Source organism: Ascidia mentula, chromosome 2 (assembly GCF_947561715.1).
Source record: "Ascidia mentula chromosome 2, kaAscMent1.1, whole genome shotgun sequence".
Classification (NCBI taxonomy): domain Eukaryota; kingdom Metazoa; phylum Chordata; class Ascidiacea; order Phlebobranchia; family Ascidiidae; genus Ascidia; species Ascidia mentula.
This window is the reverse complement of record NC_138567.1, coordinates 9382392-9404353: the sequence shown is the minus strand read 5'-3', so window position 1 is coordinate 9404353 and position 21962 is coordinate 9382392. Positions and strand designations below refer to the sequence as shown.

The following is a 21962-nucleotide window of genomic DNA, read 5'->3' as shown; positions in this document are numbered from 1 at the left end:
TTTACTCACATAAAGGAACATAAAGAACATTACACAGAATTACTTCCCCATCGTAACAAAATGTATTTTTTCACACATGTAGTTCACAAATAAAATAAACACATTTGCTGCATGCAGTGACACATTAGTTACTTGATTAATTCATTGCATTCCTCAATGTATGCAGAGCTGAGCAAAAAGTCACACTATGCCTCCATACAACAACACAATTGCCTAAGGTAGTTCACAGAACTTTCTACATTCACACAACAATTGAAAGTGTGAGGTTATAAATTAGACAGATAAACACTTACACACATTTAAATTTTTAAACTCTGTATTTACAGTTGAGCAGGCTTAAAAGCATAAAAATATTCCCTAAACTGAAAGCAGTAAAAACTATTTGCTGACTGCCTCTTGGTCTTGTTTTTCAGCTTCAGCCTTGGGCAGTAGTTGGACTATATGTTGCAATTGTTCCTTTGTAACTTCAACATCATTTTCATTTAACACCTTAATAATTTGTTTTGCCTCGTTTACATTTATGTGACCATCGCTGTTGGTATCCAACACTTCAACAACTTGGGCCAGTTTTTCATCCGGAATGTCTTTAACTGTTCGAATTAGTTCTATCATTTGCGTGACAGAAATGCTACCTTGTTGCTGCTCTTTCTCGTTTTCTGACCCTGTTTCCATTGTGGCTAAGGTGTCTTCCATTTTTGTAATCATTTTGGCAATGCGCTTTTGTAGACGCTTGCTTGTTTTAGCATCTTTCTGTACCAGCTCATCCTGTGATGTCTTTAACTCCTCGGTCAAAGATTCAACATCAGTTTGGAACTCTTGATGATCCTCGCGCAAGTCTTTTAACTCAGACTTAACGGTGGCAATTTCTTCCTTATCATCAGTGATTTTATCCATGGCATCTTCTATGGCATCAATGTCCTGCAGAGTTATCTTGTTGTCATCACATATTACCTTGGCCTTGTCTGTCAAAATTGGGGCTGTATCCACTAAAATTTCCTCAGCTTCCTTAACTGAAGATTTTTCAGGTGTGGGATCTATTTTCTTTTCCTCCATTTTGCTTTCATCTGCTTGTGCCTGTTCCTCAGCCTTGGCTACTTTGTACCTGGCTGTGTTATCCACCCTCTCCAGATTAAGTTCTGCAGCCCTGACTTCAGCTTCACCAGCTGCTTTTTCAGGCAGTGAAGAAATTGCTTCTTTCAGCTTGGCTTCGACAGGCACAGTTTCAGACAAGTAAAGAACTCGACTAAGCAGTAACAACGAATTTGGAACGTCATGGTTCAAGTGCAAGTCAATCCATTCCGATAGCTGTTGCTTTAAGCGACTACGCGGTACACCAAGGGCCCTCATTCCTCTTGCTTGTGAGGCTGACACTAATTCACCTGTAGTTAGACTATCAATCCCCTCCTCCTGTATTAAAACATCATCACTGTGGAGCTGTTGCATTTTCATTTGCAGCAGAAAACGGAGCAACTCATTGGTTCCAACAGCTGGAACTTTCACTAATCGACAAAGAGCTACCAACTGCTGTCTTGACATGTTATCCAGGGTGATTTGATCTTCGAACAACTTTGCATGTTTTAATATTTCATCGTTGGTTGGCATCGCATTTTCATCTCTGCACTTACGAAAAAAGTTAACGAAGTCTTGTGCAGCTTCATTCTTCATAGAAGACTTTTTTGTGCGAATGGCAGTATCCTCCACAGTGTCCTGGAGAAACTTAGCCATTTCCAGTTTTATTTTTAATTCTTTGTTCAGTCGCTGATCTTTTTTTGAGGAAGTTTCAAAGGTTGAAGGTAGCATGCTGGGGAACAGTTTTAAAGCTATAGGAAGTGCGAATTCCGCAAAAGGTATGATAATAAAAATTGAAAAAGGTGCAAGACGAAATATATCTGACACTGCTCTACGAAACTGGTTACGTTCTCGACGAATTACTGTTTTTCCATTTAAAAGTTTCCACATAGTTCTAGATGCTATCTTGGCATCCAAAGCAAGAAGTCGAAAGCCATGATAATAATGCTTGACTTCATTTACAAACCGAATCCATAATGATGGTTTCACCTCCGCTACAGTTTTTTCACCCTCTGTTTCACTTTTAACTGCATCCACAGTTGAAGTAACTTCAACTTGCTTCTTTTTTTTCTTAGCCTTCAACGAATCCTCTACTTTCGACTTGTCAAAGAGTACCCTTGAACAATGATATTCCCGGGTCATTAAGTGATGGTTGCAAAGGAATACTTGTGAGGTTACACAGCCATGTTGCTTGACTCTGTATCTGCCTTGTTGGGTTGAGACAAGGCATCTAGTAGGCAAAGTGAAGATTCCAACCTGATTGTGGGAGTAATTCCAACTTCTTTGGAAAGATGACAAGCAAAGTTTTCTACTTAACATGTTTACTTGCCTTCTAACCACATCCACCTTTGAAGCAAAACAAGAAAGACAGTAAATCTGTAGAAAAGTGTTTTCATACTTCATAGCGTGATAATTTTACGAATGGGTGATATAACTAAAGCTGTTCATGATACTGTTAATGCAGTAATTGCAAGCAAGGGACAGGCCATCAACCAAGTACACAACATAACTTCTAACAACAAAGAACAATAGGGTTATAAAATTACATTACAACATCAACACAATACTATTGTCATTCTGGCAGAATCCAAAATTATTGTTTCGCAAAATGCGTTCCGCATCAATGAGCAGCATTGCACAAGAAGGTTTAACTTGTACAAAAGAGTTTATTGTTGGTATATATCATACCAGTAAGCATTATTTTGCAAAATATTTCACTTCTTAATCATTTCGTACCAATACCTCTGTAGAAGTCCCAAGTTTATATTCAAAATAACCTGAAATACGGATCTTTTTGCTCATTTTTGCATTGCCGGTGACGTCACTTTCAATCAAATGCCGAACCACTTTCCGCTTCATAGGATTTTATTTAAATCTCAGTATCTGTCAAGGATAGAGTCCAGAATAGCGTGAAAGTAATAAAAATCGGTAGAGATCCCACGTATTCCATCAGAATGACCTGAAACACGGGTGTTTTTGCGCTTTTTTGCATTGCCGGTGACGTCACATTCAATCAAGTGCCAAACCACTTTCCGCTTCATAGGATTTTATTTAAATCTCAGTATCTGTCAAGGATGGAGTGCAGAATAGCGTGAAAGTAATAAAAATCGGTAGAGATCCCACGTATTCCATCAGAATGACCTGAAACACGGGTGTTTTTGCGCTTTTTTGCATTGCCGGTGACGTCACTTTCAATCAAGTGCCAAACCACTTTCCGCTTCATAGGATTTTATTTAAATCTCAGTATCTGTCAATGATAAAGTGCAGAATAGCGTGAAAGTAATAAAAATCGGTAGAGATCCCACGTATTCCATCAGAATGACCTAAAACACGTGTGTTTTTGCGCTATTTTGCATTGCCGGTGACGTCACATTCAATCAAGAGCCAAACCACTTTCCGCTTCATAGGATTTTATTCAAATCTCAGTATCTGTCAAGGATGGAGTGCAGAATAGCGTGAAAGTAATAAAAATCGGTAGAGATCCCACGTATTCCATCAGAATGACCTGAAACACCAGTGTTTTTGCGCTTTTTTGCATTGCCGGTGACGTAACTTTCAATCAAGTGCCAAACCACTTTCCGCTTCATAGGATTTTATTTAAATCTCAGTATCTGTCAAGGATAGAGTGAAGAATAGCGTGAAAGTAATAAAAATCGGTAGAGATCCCACGTATTCCATCAGAATGACATGAAACACGGGTGTTTTTGCGCTTTTTTGCATTGCCGGTGACGTAACTTTCAATCAAGTGCCAAACCACTTTCCGCTTCATAGGATTTTTTTTAAATCTCAGTATCTGTCAAGGATGGAGTGAAGAATAGCGTGAAAGTAATAAAAATCGGGAGAGATCCCACGTTTTCCATCAGAATGACTTCAAACCAGGGCTTTTTCACTTTTTTGCGATTTTTAATGAGGCCCAACGCTCCACCAGATGAGCTGTACATGATCGAAACGATTAGAGAAGTCAGATTTTGGCCTATGCAGTGTTTCGTGCACAAATTGCCTGGCAAAATTTGCATTTACGATATCCACCATTGTAATCAAACAACACAGAAATGTTTACATTGCATGCTATAAATACCATAGCTGCCAAATGAGGGTTTTCTCATTGTGACGATCCTGTCTCGTTATGCGATAGCCTTTGAGGTGCTTAATATTATCCGATTGGGAGTTTGTATTGACGAATGGTAGTGGCGAAATCGTCGGATTCTAACCTTATTTCCATACCGACATTAACATGCTTTGCAACACTTCTTGATTAAATATGCCAATTGCCCATGCTGGTTGACTTGATTCGATATTGTGCATGTTTAATTTCGGTTTACGTCGCTTTATAAAGTATGTTGATACACATACCAAACGCGTTTGTTAGTCTTTTCATAAACACGCCTAACCCTTGCGAATATGTACATGTAACCATTTATGTTGACTTCCTTTTAATACGAAGGTTGCTTAGATTTATGTTTCGCCTTGTAAAGGGCGTCATCAGTTTCCGTGGAATGCAAAACACATATAAGCAATGTGATAAACATTTGAAAATAGGTCCAGGAAGTATCAAACCTTTTACTCAGCACTATAGATACGGTAATCGATCGACAGCCTGCCAGGGTAGCTTGGTTCCATCATCCAGTAAGGTTTGAACAAATGATTTTTTCTCTCGTTTGTTTTCCTTTTTGTATTGCGAATGTGCATGGTCGCCATTTGGCCTATTATTAGCATTGCGCACACCTTTATCGTCAATTTTGCGTGTAAAACGTACTGTGAACATACATTATTTTTCAAACATTTTTTTTTACATATTGAAGTACATCCCAATATCAGGGTTAAGTACTTTGTAGCGTCATTCGATTTAAATTGCGATCGTGTGATGCAAACCGCCTTTGACATATGGGTGAAAATGTACCCGCAATCGCGTTGATAAGAATTTGCATTGACACTCACCAAGCCGCATGTGGGACAATGTCAGAACTGGAAGCTGCATTGATAAAAAATTTGTCATCGCTTTCCATCGTTAGGGGAGTTTGTTTGTGACAGGGATACTTCACCCTACGTAATGGGCTGGGGCTTTCTTACCCAAATTTTATTTACGAGCCCAGCACTGTCTTTCTCTCACAATATCGCATATCACGAGACTATATGTTTATACGGTAACGCTTTTCGCCCTTTCTGACCGTTCTATTTGATTCTAAATATATTCCATTTTATTTTATGCTATTTAGTTACATTTCATCAATAAACAATTATACCCAACTGCCTGCATCTTAGCCAAGTACACTGGTAAACGACAATTCAAAGGCAATTAGCCAGCATAATCATCGTGACAAGTTGCAACTTCACATTCAAACCCTAAACGTATGTTGTTTTGGACATACTGTTGGCCAGGCTTTAAATAACGAGCACGTTCGTTATGTTGTTTGGGACATCGGTGTCATAATTCGCCATAGTGTACGCGTACCTTAGATAACGTGCGTGTGTCGTAATAATGAACGTGCGCGATATCTAAAGCCTTGCCAACAGTGTCAAATTCCAAATAAGAGCGACATCATGTGGAATAATAAGGCACGCGCGCGTTAGTAAGCAACACGTTCGATATTAGTGTACATGTACCTTAACAGGATATATTTCATGGCCAACCGCGTCATAAGTCAAACTGATGTACGCGTACCTAGTTAACGAACATGCAACTTATTAAGGTGCTTGTAACTTAGTAACATGTTAAGTTGGCCGACAGTGTCATAATCTTAGGTAAAATTACTTGTACTATCGTCGTATATTTTCATTTCAAACAACAAATAGTTAGCTTCAAGTCAAAGCTTATGGGAGTCGATATGCCCTTGTTTTCTGCTTTTACTTTGCAAATATCACTCATGTATCCATCTTGTGGATATCTGTGGTTCGCACCGTTTACTTTGATGTATCGCAACCCCAAAGAGAACCTAAAACGTGAGGTTTTACTGCAATCAACTCTGCTTTTTGGCAAGCTTAACACGATTAAATTGCGACGTAAAGATGCAAACTTTGTAAAATTATTGTGTGGCATTGCAAGCGCTGTAAAATTCTTTTGAATATTGGCAGCCCATGCGCACTAAAACAAAGTATGTACATGTTTACTATAACTTAAAATCAAAATAATTTGTAAAGGCATATGCGTACGTAAAAGTACAAGCTGAGAATACAGCGCAATTTCGCTGTTCAAATGTTTAATTCTGGAAAAAGAGGACAAATTTGACAAAGGATAAATATGTGAAAAATACATTTCCGGTACTTACAAATTTGTGCGGGGCCATGGTATATTTGGGCCTGTGATGAAACACTTAGATTTTTAAGCAGTTGCGATAACATTTGAGGATTTGACATAGATCTGACGCTACCTGCCACTAGATGGATACATGAGTGATATTTGCAAAGGTGAAAGCAGAAAACAAGAGCATATCGACGCCCATAAGCTGATGACAGTACATGTAATTTTACATAGAATTATGACACTATCGGCCAACTTAACATGCGCGCACGTTAATTAGTTACGTTAATAAGTTGCATGTTCGTTAATTAAGTACGCGTACATGAGTTTGACTTATTACACGGTTGGCCATGAAATGTATCCTATTAAGGTGCATGTACAGTAATAGCGAACGTTTCCGACTCATGAAAATTTCAGCAATCTTTGATCCTGTTACCAGTAGGTACTAACCACAGATGATGCAGAAATGTTCATGAACTCAATTGTCAAAGATGTGGCAGTTATCAAAACTCCTGATAATCTAAAACTGTCCGAATAAACGTGCGCAATGTTTTTCTTTAATTGTGCCTGTTTACCCAATTTGTTTCTTAGATTTAGTGGCCACCATGAAAATTGTGTTTCTTATATGTTTGTGTAACAAGCAAAGATGACTTTCACCTGTGATACATCAACATCATGCACAAATTTAACATTTTTTAAGAGTAAATATCATTTCATTTGAAAATGTTAAATCAAAATATTTATTTTAACAAGCATTACCTTTACGGTCATTTATATTCACTACAAAAAGAAGGAAAAAGAATTGGACGCATATTGCACAATAAAACGTTCTTTGCAAGTTCATAAGTGTGACACATTGTGATTAGAAGGGAAAATGTATGAGATTGTGTGAAAAATCGAGTGTGCCACTCCATTAGATTTTGCGACGACATAAATTCTGGACAAATATAGAGATTTAAAAAAATCCTATGAAGCGGAAAGTGGTTTGGCACTTGATTGAAAGTGACGTCACCGGCAATGCAAAAAAGCGCAAAAACACACGTGTTTTAGGTCATTCTGATGGAATACGTGGGATCTCTACCGATTTTTATTACTTTCACGCTATTCTGCACTTTATCCTTGACAGATACTGAGATTTAAATAAAATCCTATGAAGCGGAAAGTGGTTTGGCACTTGATTGAATGTGACGTCACCGGTAATGCAAAAAAGCGCAAAAACACCCGTGTTTCAGGTCATTCTGATGGAATACGTGGGATCTCTACCGATTTTTATTACTTTCACGCTATTCTTCACTCTATCCTTGACAGATACTGAGATTTAAAAAAAATCCTATGAAGCGGAAAGTGGTTTGGCACTTGATTGAAAGTGACGTCACCGGCAATGCAAAAAAGCGCAAAAACACCCGTGTTTCAGGTCATTCTGATGGAATACGTGGGATCTCTACCAATTGTTATTACTTTCACGCTATTCTGCACTCTATCCTTGACAGATACTGAGATTTAGAAAAAATCCTATGAAGCGGTAAGTGGTTTGGCACTTGATTGAAAGTTACGTCACCGGCAATGCAAAAAAGCGCAAAAACACTGGTGTTTCAGGTCATTCTGATGGAATACGTGGGATCTCTACCGATTTTTATTACTTTCACGCTATTCTTCACTCTATCCTTGACAGATACTGAGATTTAAAAAAATCCTATGAAGCGGAAAGTGGTTTGGCACTTGATTGAATGTGACGTCACCGACAATGCAAAAAAGCGCAAAAACACACGTGTTTCAGGTCATTCTGATGGAATACGTGGGATCTCTACCGATTTTTATTACTTTTACGCTATTCTGCACTCTATCTTTGACAGATACTGAGATTTAAAAAAAATCCTATGAAGCGGAAAGTGGTTTGGCACTTGATTGAATGTGACGTCACCGGTAATGCAAAAAAGCGAAAAAACACTGGTGTTTCAGGTCATTCTGATGGAATACGTGGGATCTCTACCGATTTTTATTACTTTCACGCTATTCTGCACTCTATCCTTGACAGATACTGAGATTTAAATAAAATCCTATGAAGCGGAAAGTGGTTTGGCACTTGATTGAAAGTGACGTCACCGGCAATGCAAAAAAGCGCAAAAACACTGGTGTTTCAGGTCATTCTGATGGAATACGTGGGATCTCTACCGATTTTTATTACTTTCACGCTATTCTGCACTCCATCCTTGACAGATACTGAGATTTAAATAAAATCCTATGAAGCGGAAAGTGGTTTGGCACTTAATTGAATGTGACGTCACCGGCAATGCAAAAAAGCGCAAAAACACCCGTGTTTCAGGTCATTGTGATGGAATACGTGGGATCTCTACCGATTTTTATTACTTTCACGCTATTCTGCACTCTATCCTTGACAGATACTGAGATTTAAATAAAATCCTATGAAGCGGAAAGTGGTTCGGCATTTGATTGAAAGTGACGTCACCGGCAATGCAAAAATGAGCAATAAGATCCGTATTTCAGGTTATTTTGAATATAACCTTGGGACTTCTACAGAGGTATTGGTACGAAATGATTAAGAAGTGAAATATTTTGCAAAATAATGCTTACTGGTATGTTATATACCAACAATAAACTCTTTTGTACAAGTTAAACCTTCTTGTGCAATGCTGCTCATTGATGCGGAACGCATTTTGCGAAACAATAATTTTGGATTCTGCCAGAATGACAGTAGTAACACAATTGCGTACATACAGCTTGCGCAAGTTGTAAAAGATTTTTTTTTTAATTCGACGAACATGGGGATAGGCACATAATTAGCTGTATTCTCATATTTTGTTTATTGTATCACAATTATTTTATTATGCATGCATGCCTGCGGCCCTGTAATTGTACAAAGAGAACAACAAAAAAAAATACTGCCACCTTGTGTAAATTTGGCAAGTAAAACATGTGCTGACTGAGACTTCACTGCAATCGGAATTGCACGTTACTGGCACCATAGTGAGGAATTATATTAGTTTTATAGAAGATATAATTTTAATGAAGGTACAAAGTAATTTACGTATCATAGTATACAACTTGTTTTATGTAACAAATTTAATTCAGGCCACAGGTATGCGATAGGGTAGCCTACTATTTTTAGAGGTAAAGTAAAAAGAATTGGCGCAAGTCAAACATAAAGTAAAGGCTCAGAAACAATGACCGTATGATACCTTAATAATTTTGGATGTGCTCAAAAACAAATACTTTTTATTTGTCTATGCAATATTTTTATTATTTGTACAAGGTTGAGTCAGAAAACATTTTTGTATAGCTTAGATTTTTTATAGATCACAGAAATACACTTTTGGATGTGTTTAAAAGTTAATTTTAAAAGCGATGACCAATTTGGAAAGTCAAAACGATGCTAGTGTAATATTCAAGAAGTACAAAACCCTTGGTTTGATTTCAACACATATTGGCCATGTGACTAGATTCCATCAGCGCCATGGGAAGAATTATGTCATTCTGGCAGTTGGTGATTCCTTTCAATCATACAACTGTGAAAAACTTGGTTTGTGTCAAACAAGCAATCCTTGCCCATCCCATATAGAATGCATTGCAGCTGATTCGTACTATGTGTATGTTGGATGTGAAAGTGATATATACATTTATAAAGGTGGCAAGCAAGTTATCAGAGTGCTGAATGGTCATGAACACAAAGTCCAATTCATTTTGCCATTTGGGAAGCACTTGGTGTCAGTAGACAGTTGTAACAATGTGATGGTGTGGCATATCTTAAGTGGCCAGTTGTATTTGAGTGTTGAGCTCAACAAAAGCTTTGAAATTACTGCACTTTTGCACCCAAGCACATATGTCAACAAACTCGTGTTTGGCAGCAACACAGGGATACTGCAGTTGTGGAACATCTCCAAAGGAAAAATGCTTGCTGAATTTAGTCACTGGAAGGGCACAGCCATCACAGCATTGCAACAGAGCACAGCAGTGGATGTGATTGGTGTTGGCACAGAAACTGGAGACATTGTGTTGTTTAATTTGAGGTTTAACATCACTATAATGAAATTGCATAATGACTATGGGCCTGTCACTTGTATTAGTTTTAGGATGGATGGACATGAGCACATGGCAATTGGCACAGTCATGGGTCATATATGTATGTGGGATCTCTCAGAAAAAGCTTCAATTGGAATAATTGAGCACGGACATGGAAAAGCAGTAGAAGCTCTGACTTTCTTGCCTAGACAGCCTTTGCTTTTGTCAAACTCATCTGACAATGCCATCAAGATGTGGGCTTTTGACAAGGGTACTTCTGCTGGCAGGCTTTTGCGTGAAAGAAGTGGCCATGGTGGACCATCCACGAAAGTTAAATTTTACAATGATGCAGCGATACTTTCAGCTGGATGTGATTCAACTGTGAAACTATTTTCATGTGAGCATGTGTCAGCTGATAAACCTTTGGGAAAAGCCATGTATAAAAATTCAGTACTTCCCACAATATGTGACTTGCATATGAATGATGTTCGAGAAGGACAGTGGGATGGTGCAGTGGCTTATCATTATCGTCATCCAGTTGTGACAACATGGAACATTGTTAAGGGTAGAATGGGTTCTCACAAAATTGTGCATGATCGCTTCCGGTCGAAGGACTTACACAAGTTAAAAGTAAAAAATCACTATGTAAGCTCTGTTTTTCTGACATCCTGTGGTAACTTTTGTTTGATTGGTCACAGCACGGGCCACATGGATTTGCACAATGTGCAATCTGGCATGTTCAGAGGTAGTTTTGTTGATGAAAGCAATTGCCCTTCAAAAGCACATCGATGCAATGTCACAGGAGTGGCAGTTGATTCTTTAAATCAAATAGTGGTTTCAACTAGCTCAGACAACAACATGAAATTTTGGAAATTTAAAACAAAAACAAAATTTCGAATAAACAAAATGGATCAAGCGGCTTCATTTATTAGGTTACAAAATGAAACAGACATGGTTGCAGTAATCCTGGATGACTTTTCATTTGTAGTTGTTGACATTTCCAGTCAAAAAATTGTCAGGACATTTTCAGGGCATTCTGGGGCCATTGTTGACTGCTGTTGGACAACAGATGGAAAATGGATTTTGACAACAGGCAATGATTGTAGCATCTGTGTTTGGGATGTGCCTACTGGATGCCTGATAAACCGCATGGCCGTTGACAGTATAGCAACCAGTTTGTCAATCTCACCGAACTCTAATCTGTTGGTTACAGCCCATGTGGAGGAGACTGGAATTTGCTTGTGGACAAACACAACCTTTACAAAGCCTGTGTCACTGCATGCCTTGAGTGATAATGTCACTAAAGTTGAACCCATAGCAACTGTTGAGAATGACTTGATAACACTTTCCAAATGGCCAGTTGCTAAGTGGCTTGGCCTCATGTCAAGTGACATTATCAGATCACGCAATAAACCTATTGCACCACCCAAAGCTCCCGTAAATGCGCCATTTTTTTTGCCTTCCCTTCTTTTCACTGAAATTGGAGAACAAAAAGATAAACAGTTGCCACAAGCAAACACATTCACTTCGAAGTTTGTTCAAATTTTGGAAGATTATGAACATGGCCGAGCTGACAGTAACAGTGTGTTCACATTCTTAGAAAAGCTGCAGCCCTCGACAGTGGAGTTTGAAATGCAAAACCTGATCGATTGGCACGGTTCTGTTAGCAACATTCTTATCTTTCTCAAGTTTTTGCAAGATTGTTTGGCTAAAAAAAAGTACTTTGAAATAGTAAATTCATATCTCGGATTGCTATTAAAGCAGCATGCAGAAACTTTGTCTACAAATGAAGAATTGCTTATGCACTTGGAGGAAATCCTATCCATTGTGGAGCTGGAAAGGGCGAAACTAACTGGACTGTTTAACCAAAATCTAAGCATTGTCAATTACATCAGAATGGCCTTGTTGTAATACTTTCGGATTACAGAAAATGAGTAACTAACCGTTGTTGTTTCTTGTTTGCTGAGCTTATCTGTGCAGTTACCTAATTTACTCCATAACAAAATTTGAGGGAATAATAAAAAAAACAGTATGCTGTTATAAGGTTGCACAAAAAATATTTTCAATTTAACTTTGTTGCACTGGTCTCTCATTAAGACAGACATTCATAAGTTAACTGATTACAAAAATTCACCAGACACACCAACACCCTCACATTTGCTAAAACAAAATATCTGACAAATGTATTGTACGTATTCAACAATAGAACAACTCGCACGGCAAACAGTTCAATTTACAACAAATGGCTGACAGTTGGCTCAGTCTTCTTCCTCCTCCTCCTCTTGTTTAATAATTGGTGTTCCATCGAGCTTTCTAAGGTTCTTTAGCTTTCCTGTGACGTCTTTCATCCAATCGTCACCTGCATTTTCCTGAATGGGGTTACCTGAGAGACACATAAAAAATAGCAGTTATGTTGATAGATGATAGAAAAAAGTGTTGATAGAAACAGAAATTTCAAAATACCTCATATCCAAACACAGTGTAAAAATTTTTTTTTAAATATACTGTGATTAGACACCATGTCTTTTTATATTGTGAATTTAAATGTTGATGTTCCACTTGTGTCACAAGGTGCTGGAAAAGGGTTAAATCCAAGAAGAAAGCCTTAATTATTGTTCAGCAGAAATTTAGGATACAAATTTCGAACATTGTTGCATGAAGCAAGTGTGTACCATTCTGAAAATGCCACCACCGAGAAGAGATCACTTACCAACCATAAGTAGTTCAACCAAGCAAGGAAGTTCATTCAACTTCAAAAACTCTGCCCAATCTTTCACCTGGTTGTTTGCCATGTATAACACCTTTAACAAAAAGATAAACATGCCTAATTTTAGAGATGCTTCTATTTTGATCGAAAACCAATAAGCAAAACCTGGTGACTTTTTAAGTAACCATGTGCATGTTGCAATATACATGAAATATATGTTGAGGGTTGTTGTTTTTCATGTTCATGTTACAATAGTTTGCATTAGCTGAATTACCTTCAACTTTTTTAAAACATGAATTCCTTTGAGTTTTTCAACATTATTGTATGAAATCCAAAGTTGTTCCAAACTGTCACTGACAGCTTCCTAAACATTTTTAACAAAATATTTAATGTTTATGAAGCAATGTTCTTTTTATGAAATCAAGAAAATGTGTGTGATCAAAATAGGAACAATAAACATGTTTCTTACCAGGCCAGTTAAATTCTTGATACTATTTCTTGCAAGACTTAGTATTGTTAAATGTTCTGTCAACAAAAAAGCATCGGATAAAAAATTGCAAAACATTGCTAAACATTTAGTGACTTACTCAGGCCATTGAGGTTTGCTATTTTTTCAATGCAGTTTGTGGAAAGACTCAGCTTTCTGCCAAAAAAGAAACGTATTATGTGTACTAAAATGTGATCATAGCTCCATCGGTTAGTTGTTTCTATAAAATACCGCCACATTTCTATTCTAGCATTAAACCCAGACAAACATCAAACAACCATAATAGGTGGACAGAAAATATGGTTACTTTGAGTTTTATTTTACTATGTGCAAAGAAATGAGTTGTTAAGATACATACGTGCAATGGGTAAGTGTTGACAAGGACGCATCCATTTTTTCAATGGGGGGTAATTGTGCACATAATTTCACTTCACAAGCGTCACAACCTTTTTGGCCATTCTTTTCCTCCTAAAATGATTAATTACCAAATATTAAAGGATGGAGATAGACAGAGTATAACCTATCTATAACATACCCATTTTGTAAGTGCTTCTTTTATACTTGTACCCTTCGACTGGAGAAAAAAAGTAAACAGGTGGTTTAAAAGATTAAAAGATCTGTTATAGCCTACTACCAGAGCTTACCATTATTCAAATCTTATTGATTCCTGAGCTGTTTTGTTGTTATGTTGCAGCTTTTTATTTGCCTAAATGAAAAAAAATCATTGTGTTAAAAAAATATATAATTTGACACAAAATGAAAGGGAATGAATGAAGTAGCAGCAAATTGCCGTTCTTTAAATTAAAAATTTGGTGAAATAATAAACAAAAACGAGAAATTGCGTAATTACTCGCTTGCTCTGTTGTTACTATGGTTACCAAGCATTACTTTTAAGTAACAGGTAAAATATTTTGTGACAAACTGTTTAGTCAAAAAATAGTAATTTTTGAATTTAAAGTAAATATTAGCTATTATGTGGAATGAGGTAGAAAACGAAGCAAAATTAAAAATCATTCAACTAGAGGCCAAACAATAGTTTACAGTACGAACCACTGGTGGAATGGTAAAAGTTACCTATTTTAGCTGTTAAAATTTAAACTATTTTTAAACCAGGAATTTTTTACAAGTGTGTTTTTAAGCTAGACTACACGGCACCTGATTAGTATTATTGGACATTTACAAAACAAAAACAAAAAGAGGTTTAAATGTTTTGCAAAATGAAAAAAAATCACAATACGAAGTTTAATTATCTAAAAATTAGGGAAATTCCCCAAAGAATAAACGGTTGTGTGAAACATCGTTCACGACTCACGGGGTAACACTAATTTACGGAATAAGGAACCTAAGGAATCTAAGGAAACTCACACTAATTTACGGAGCTAAGGAACTAAGGAACCTAAGGAAATTCACAGACACTAATTTACGGAGCTAAGGAACGGAAATAGTCTAAGGAAAATGCACGCTGCTTACGGAACTGGCCAAGGGCGTCTAAGGAAAATACAGAAGGCTTACGGAACGGGCCAAGGACGTCTAAGGAAACTAGATAGTGCTTACGGAACTGACCTATGGCGTCTAAGGAAAATATATCGAGCTTACGGAACTGGCCAAGGGCGTCTAAGGAAAGTAGATAGAGCTTACGGAACTGACCAAAGGCGTCTAAAGAAAGTAGATAGAGCTAACGGAACTGACCAAGGGCGTCTAAGGAAAGTAGATAGATCTTACGGAACTGACCAAGGGCGTCTAAGGAAAATATATTGAGCTTACGGAACTGACTAAGGGCGTCTAAGGAAAGTAGATAGAGCTTACGGAACTGACCAAGGGCGTCTAAGGAAAATATATTGAGCTTACGGAACTGACCAAGGGCGTCTAAGGAAAGTAGATAGAGCTTACGGAAATGACTAAGGGCGTCTAAGGAAAGTAGATAGAGCTTACGGAACTGACTAAGGGCGTCTAAGGAAAGTAGATAGAGCTTACGGAACTGACCAAGGGCGTCTAAGGAAAGTAGATAGAGCTTACGGAACTGACCAAGGGCGTCTAAGGAAAATATATTGAGCTTACGGAACTGACAAAGGGCGTCTAAGGAAAGTAGATAGAGCTTACGGAACTGACCAAGGGCGTCTAAGGAAAGTAGATAGAGCTTACGGAACTGACCAAGGGCGTCTAAGGAAAATATATTGAGCTTACGTAACTGACCAAGGGCGTCTAAGGAAAATATATAGGGCTTACGGAACTGACCAAGGGCGTCTAAGGAAAATATATTGAGCTTACGGAAAGCTCTAGCTCCATATATTTTCCTTAGACGCCCTTGGTCAGTTCCTTAAGCTCAATATATTTTCCTTAGACGCCCTTTGCCAGTTCCATAAGCTCTATCTACTTTCCTTAGACGCCCTTAGTCAGTTCCGTAAGCTCTATCTACTTTCCTTAGACGCCCTTAGTCAGTTCCGTAAGCTCTATCTACTTTCCTTAGACGCCCTTGGCCAGTTCCGTAAGCTCTATATATTTTCCTTAGACGCCATAGGTCAGTTCCGTAAGCACTATCTAGTTTCCTTAGACGTCCTTGGCCCGTTCCGTAAGCCTTCTGTATTTTCCTTAGACGCCCTTGGCCAGTTCCGTAAGCAGCGTGTATTTTCCTTAGACTATTTCCGTTCCTTAGCTCCGTAAATTAGTGTCTGTGAATTTCCTTAGGTTCCTTAGTTCCTTAGCTCCGTAAATTAGTGTGAGTTTCCTTAAATTCCTTAGGTTCCTTATTCCGTAAATTAGTGTTACCCGACTCACGTCGTGTGTTGGCATTTGTGAGAAGTTTCTTCACCATTACCACGTCTAAAATAAAACTTGAATTGTCTTTGTTTAGACCTATTTGTTAATACACAGCAAAAATTAGATACAACGACAGGAAACAAGCTAAAATGGATGGTTTTGTAAGAACCAGCAGTGTTGTCCATGTTCGAGTGAGCAACAATTTAAATCAATTCATGTATGAAAATAGATTTGATAAATCTCTGACCGTGGAGGGTCTCAAGGTAAAAACAAATGTTCTTTAATAATAATAATAATCGTTGGGCAGTATCCTCTTTTTTACAGAGAAAGTTGGTGCTTATCACAGGATGTTCGGAGGCAGATATGGTGATTGAAGTATTTTCCAAAGATGACAAACACCTGTTCAACCTTGACAACCCTGAGCGTCTGATTGGATCCTATCAGCTAGATGATGACATGCGTTTAAATGTTAATTCGTCAATGTTTCACAAAGTACAGGAGTCTGATGTACCCTTTTGTTACAGGTTGTGAGCAAACATCCAAAAGAACAGGAAAACTTCACCGATGTGTCACAGGTTGAGAAATATGCCATGCCTGATGACGAGTACTCAAAAAAACGCAGTATGTTTGCCAGTTGGTTCCAAGTTACATAAATCTCTTTGAAAAATTTTTGCAGAATGATCTGCAATTATTGCTATCACATTCTTTTTCATACGTTAAATTGTTTAGAACAACTAGACTTGCAAAAAGGATAGAGTTTTTTAGTTTGAAATGCTTTTCTTACTCAGTTTTGTGATGAAATTGATCATACCTTCAACAGTCACATGGTACAAATCATTTATTTAATTTTCAGACACAGTGAAATCATTTCTGCTGCAAAACAAGCTTGGAAAATATGATCCAGAAAAAGAGAAAATGAAACAAGAGCAAGAAAAAGAAAATGCACTCCTGAATGAAGAAGCACTCAAGACTATAAGTCTGAATTCCAGATGTGAAGTAACAGTGCCTGGTCAGATGGTTCGAAGGGGCGTTGTAAAATTTATTGGCAAGTGATTTTTTTCTAAAACTATATGAACTAATTTTGTTTTGCAAGCTTTATTTCTGAATAATAAAATCTTGATTTTTATAAGAATTTTTTTATCTTATGATAAGTTATTTAAAGTTGTGTTTTTATAACTGTGGTATTACAACCTTTTTTAAGCATGAGTAACAAGACATGATCCACTTTATGTGTTTTAAAGTTAAATTGGTTTTCAGGGAAAGAAGATCATAATCTCAACATTGTCTTTTGCAGGTGAAACAAAGTTCAAGCCTGGGACTTGGGTTGGGGTTGAATATGATGAGCCATATGGGAAACATAATGGTACAGTGAAAGGTGTATCTTACTTCACTTGCAAACCTGGTTATGGTGCTTTTGTATCTCCAAAAAGTATTAAATGTGGTGATTTTCCCGAGTTAGCTTTGGATGATGTCAATGATGATGATGATGATGAAATGTGATTATGCTGCTGCAAAGCAAATGGCAATATTTTATGGCTTATGCATGGTGAACATTTCAACCAATGAAGCCTATATGTAAATGTTCCTTGGCTTCAGTGTTTATTTAAAAATGTAACAAAGCATTGCTCAGTCAAATATATTTTTGTTCTGTTCCAATTGTTGTTTCATGGCGTAATTCATTTCAAGTTTCTCGTTTAATACATGTTTTCAACAATGATGTTTTTGAATGGCCTTTTTTCAGAGTAGTGTGAAGTAACTGCTGTATGTTGTCGATTTAAGCGACGTTGGCCAATGCAGTCTGACCTCAATTTAACTTTGCCGGTTTAGAGCCGGGGACGGCAACTTACGGCCTGCAGCCCGTACAAATTTTGTAGCAACTGCGTGGTCCGATGGCTCTCGTCATATTGCAACAAACAGAAACTGTTTTTGCGGGCTTTTCAGGTGATTAGTAATATTTCCATATGATGGATAGTTGGCACCTCAGAACATTGGCATTTATTTCATTTATTTATGTATTATTGTGACCCAACAGGCACCTATCTGTTTCCTACCTCGATTGACACAGAATATCCATTGTTATGTAAGATTGCAGTGTGAGCAATGCACAGCAGAATTGCACCGATGCAATTCGTGTCGGCAGCAACAAAGAGCGCAGTCTTATTAAGCAGGATAGGTTGCGGTATTGCAAAAAAAAATCTAACGCAAAAAAATGGTGTCTGAGGTTTTCCCTAAGCAATTGTCTTTTGATCAGTTTGCCCACACGTGGTGTAGGCTACAGCCAAGTATGAATAAAATACGCCATATTTGCAAGGTGCCCAGATTTTGTTAAACTAAAAAACCCTTCAAGGTAGGGGCCGGCAACCTTTCGGTAGCCGCAAGCCCAAGCACTTTTGGAAGGTCGTAACAGGTCGTATTATTTTCTTGTGTATATTTCCGTTTAAAAATTGGTTACTAGATCTGACTGCATACACAGAACCTTGTATGGGCATTTTTCTGTGTATAGTCAATACGTTTATGGTTAGGTTCTGATCTGAACAATGTGCACTGCTGTCCAACATCCAGAAATGTGCCAGTACAAGAACCGTTTTTACATGGACGTATAGGTGGGGGCCTGCCTTTTGAGATAGAAGTTTCAAAGCTTAAAATGGTGTTCGTGGACCCCATTTGCCATTTATTGGCAATGGTTGCACAACCCTTCTGGTGGGGTCTGTCCAACATGCTAAAAAGGTAATATTGTGTTTTCAGGGACTTTCAGTGGTTTCCGAATCGTGATCTAACGCACGAAGCTGAAAACTTTGCGCCTTTGGCGAGGGTTTTTACAAACGCAATGACTTAATGTACGCATTTGCGTAAGGCTGATGTAGCAAAAAGTACAATGTCTTTTTCATCCAACGGTAATCTGACAACACTATTTTTTCATGATGGTATAAAAACACACTGGTCAAAACTAGCCTGTACGGTTGTCCTTTGCCATGGTTGGCATCGTTATTGACTAGAGATCTTCCACAAACATTTACAATTTTGTGCCTGGCATGATATTATCCTGTAGTTGCCATCATATAAATATAAACTATTGTTCGTTGAATTTCAATAACAAATTCTGACGTTGAATAACAACTAGTTTTTTCGCGGTAATGAGTTTTGTAAGTTTTCCAAGTTTCACATAATTCTAGAGTGGTAAAACTTTGAGCCCAAAGCTTGCTTGATTTTTCCACATGTGATGTCCAACAATAGTAAAGGCTTCAAAAACCGCTTATTTGCGTCGCACATTCCCTTACTTCATAAACTTATTTCCCCGGTCCAGCAAAAAGTGGATCACAGAAACCGTGGCCACGTTACTTACTGTAGTTTTGCACTCCAGTTTTAACCGACACTGTGCAGTGACTATTTTATCGCAATTGTCGGGATAAATAGCAGGCATTTTGTATGCCTGTGTCCGACTTCCTAATTAAAAAACGATTTCGTTCAACGTAGTGTACAATTATGTCACCTACTACGCTTATCGCTAGGTGTCGCTGCGCCCCCGCCGCATTTAAAAACTGATGCTTATCCACTTTTTTCGCTTTAATCCGCACTGTTCCTGCGCTGACGTAAGTGCGCTTTGTCCAGGTGTATTGATGTGTATCAGTTGTCAGTATGTCTCAAAAGTGACGCGCTGTAGTGGCGGATGGGAGACTGGCGGGCGAGGATGACTTTTCTCAACAAAGAGTTTTCCGGGGGTTGACAGCAGCACCAAGTAGAAACAGTTATCAAAAGGAAAGGTTAATATCTGGAAATGATGATTAGATATAGACTCTTTCTTGTATTCAGTGATCTGTGAATACAGTATGACTAAAAATGTCATTAAATTGAATGAGGATGGTCATTTTTTTTAATTAATTTTTCGTCTATTGTGAGCAAGTTGAGTAGTGCGTAAAATCAAATACAACCATTAAGTAGTAAATTTAGGCGCATGTTGTAAAAAAGAAACGGACCTGGAGTTTCGTCCGAACATGCATGGGCCAAGCAACCGTGGCAGGTGTTTTGCAAATAGAACGGTTGTTTGGGCCAATATTTGAGACGTTTTAGGTGTATTTGCTCATCTCGTAAACGTAGTGTCGTCGGAAATCGTTACTTGCCCGTTAACGACTTGCATTAGCGGGCTCAGCGGTAGCGAAAGCAACGGCGACAGTCTCAGCCTCGCCGAGGCGTCTCTTCTGCATGCGTGGCGAAATCAAACAAAAAAAGGAAGTGATATCACGTCCATTTTCGATGTCAGACGGTGCTTCCTCATTTGGGCAAAGCGAGGAGTTATCGTAGTTCGACGGCAGCGAAGGAAACCGTATGCAGGAAACAGAAGCACGGCGAACGGCGGCTACGGCTCCGCGCCTGCAAGCAGCGCCGTCGCGAAACAGGAAACGATAAAAATTAACGATATTTGTAGGCAAGGGGATCCGGATAGATCGCGTGTGAGCGGAATTCGTTTGTTTGATCTTCCGCTGGTGCAAGATGCCAGGCGAAAAGGCAGGCGATGTTTTACTGTCTTTTTTGTCTTTTGTTGACTCTCTCCCATGTGAGCACCCTGGGAAAGCAAAATTGACGCGCCCGTGAGAGGTATTTCAAACCGCGATTTTTTATAACTGCCAATCGTAGTTCCGCTTCAGGCCGTTCGCGAACAACAAAAGTACACGCATGATTAGGCAGGACACTGGAATTGTGCGTCTTTGTTCGCGCGGCCCTGCGCCACGGCGCATCCAAAATCTCGCCTTAAGCCGACGGCAGGTTGCCATAGGCTGCGTAGCTTTTGCGCATCAACATGACTCCGGGCAATACATGGCATGACGTCACAGTGTGATCGCACAGCTGACGCCGGAGTGTGTTCTGCTTCAAAACAAACTCCGCTTAGACAGAACGCTACGATGCGGTGTGGCCGAAAGGAATTATCCGGATTGGCCACGATAGATTTCGCTGCAAGCAATGCGTAGGCAGCAAGGTGTGTTGGTCTGTAAGCTGGAAAACGGACAGGTTTCCCCGTAAAGGGATTCGCAGACAGTTGAGCGCATGAAGGCCCTTTCCACGAAGACAATTAGCCGTCGCAATAGGTTGGGCATGCGACCAGAGCCTCGTGTGGACTTCCTGCTCTGACCTCGGGCGTAATGTCCGCTAAATTGGCACTTTACGCACTGCAGCATAAACGCGCATGCGTACGACTTTTTAATTTTCTTCGCCGCAATTGGGTCACCACTAACTCGCGGTTAAGCCTAAATTTGGTGAATCGCGCGGTTGCTGCAAAGTACGAACGTAAAGGTTGTTTTCGCTGTTTCGCGCCGGAGGCAGTGTTTTTTATTTGATTCGGTTGTATGCATAGCAACTCACTGTGCATTATCAGACGCCCTGCCGTCTGTCTATTGTCGGCTGCGGCGCTCCTTGGGGAACGTCAATCGGCGCCAACTTTATCTGCATCGCGCCTCTTTACTTTGCCCTTTTCCTGTAGTTTTGGACGGACAAATTTGGGACTCTTTGTGCCTTGCATTACGTGGCTGATAAGCGTGCGGTAAAGTTTCAGTCGGCGGTTTGGCAGTGGCTGTTCATCACTAAAAGGCGACAGTGTGCATTTCAGAGCTCGTCGTTCGCGTGGGTGTCGCGGCGAGGTCTGTTTGTCCAGTTGGATACACCTTTAGAAAAGCCGTAACGATGTTTGATGATGA

At 38.9% G+C, this 21962-nt stretch overlaps 4 protein-coding genes across 4 annotated transcripts; 2 read left to right on the top strand and 2 right to left on the bottom strand.

Moving 5' to 3' along the window:
* Positions 1-376: 376 nt before the first annotated feature.
* LOC145889310 (mitochondrial proton/calcium exchanger protein-like) lies at positions 377-2412 on the bottom strand. Its single transcript, XM_082980247.1, has one exon. The coding sequence runs from the start codon at positions 2386-2388 to the stop codon at positions 379-381; it is 2010 nt and encodes a 669-aa protein (XP_082836373.1). The 5' UTR covers positions 2389-2412; the 3' UTR covers positions 377-378.
* A 7180-nt stretch (positions 2413-9592) lies between these two features.
* LOC145889309 (WD repeat-containing protein 36-like) lies at positions 9593-12391 on the top strand. The gene has a single exon (XM_082980246.1). It carries the CDS (start codon positions 9671-9673, stop codon positions 12233-12235), a length of 2565 nt encoding a protein of 854 aa, XP_082836372.1. The 5' UTR covers positions 9593-9670; the 3' UTR covers positions 12236-12391.
* Positions 12392-12480: 89 nt separating this feature from the next.
* On the bottom strand, positions 12481-14364 carry LOC145889313 (dynein axonemal light chain 1-like). The gene is made up of 8 exons (XM_082980251.1): positions 14163-14364; positions 14054-14092; positions 13877-13986; positions 13619-13674; positions 13501-13556; positions 13306-13395; positions 13035-13125; positions 12481-12707 (listed from the first exon to the last, which is right to left on the bottom strand). The coding sequence occupies exons 1-8, from the start codon at positions 14163-14165 to the stop codon at positions 12583-12585; spliced, it is 570 nt and encodes a 189-aa protein (XP_082836377.1). The 5' UTR covers positions 14166-14364; the 3' UTR covers positions 12481-12582.
* A 1939-nt stretch (positions 14365-16303) lies between these two features.
* On the top strand, positions 16304-17994 carry LOC145889336 (tubulin-folding cofactor B-like). The gene is made up of 5 exons (XM_082980273.1): positions 16304-16538; positions 16600-16743; positions 16800-16896; positions 17129-17320; positions 17570-17994. The coding sequence occupies exons 1-5, from the start codon at positions 16425-16427 to the stop codon at positions 17773-17775; spliced, it is 753 nt and encodes a 250-aa protein (XP_082836399.1). The 5' UTR covers positions 16304-16424; the 3' UTR covers positions 17776-17994.
* The last annotated feature ends 3968 nt before the right edge of the window (positions 17995-21962 follow it).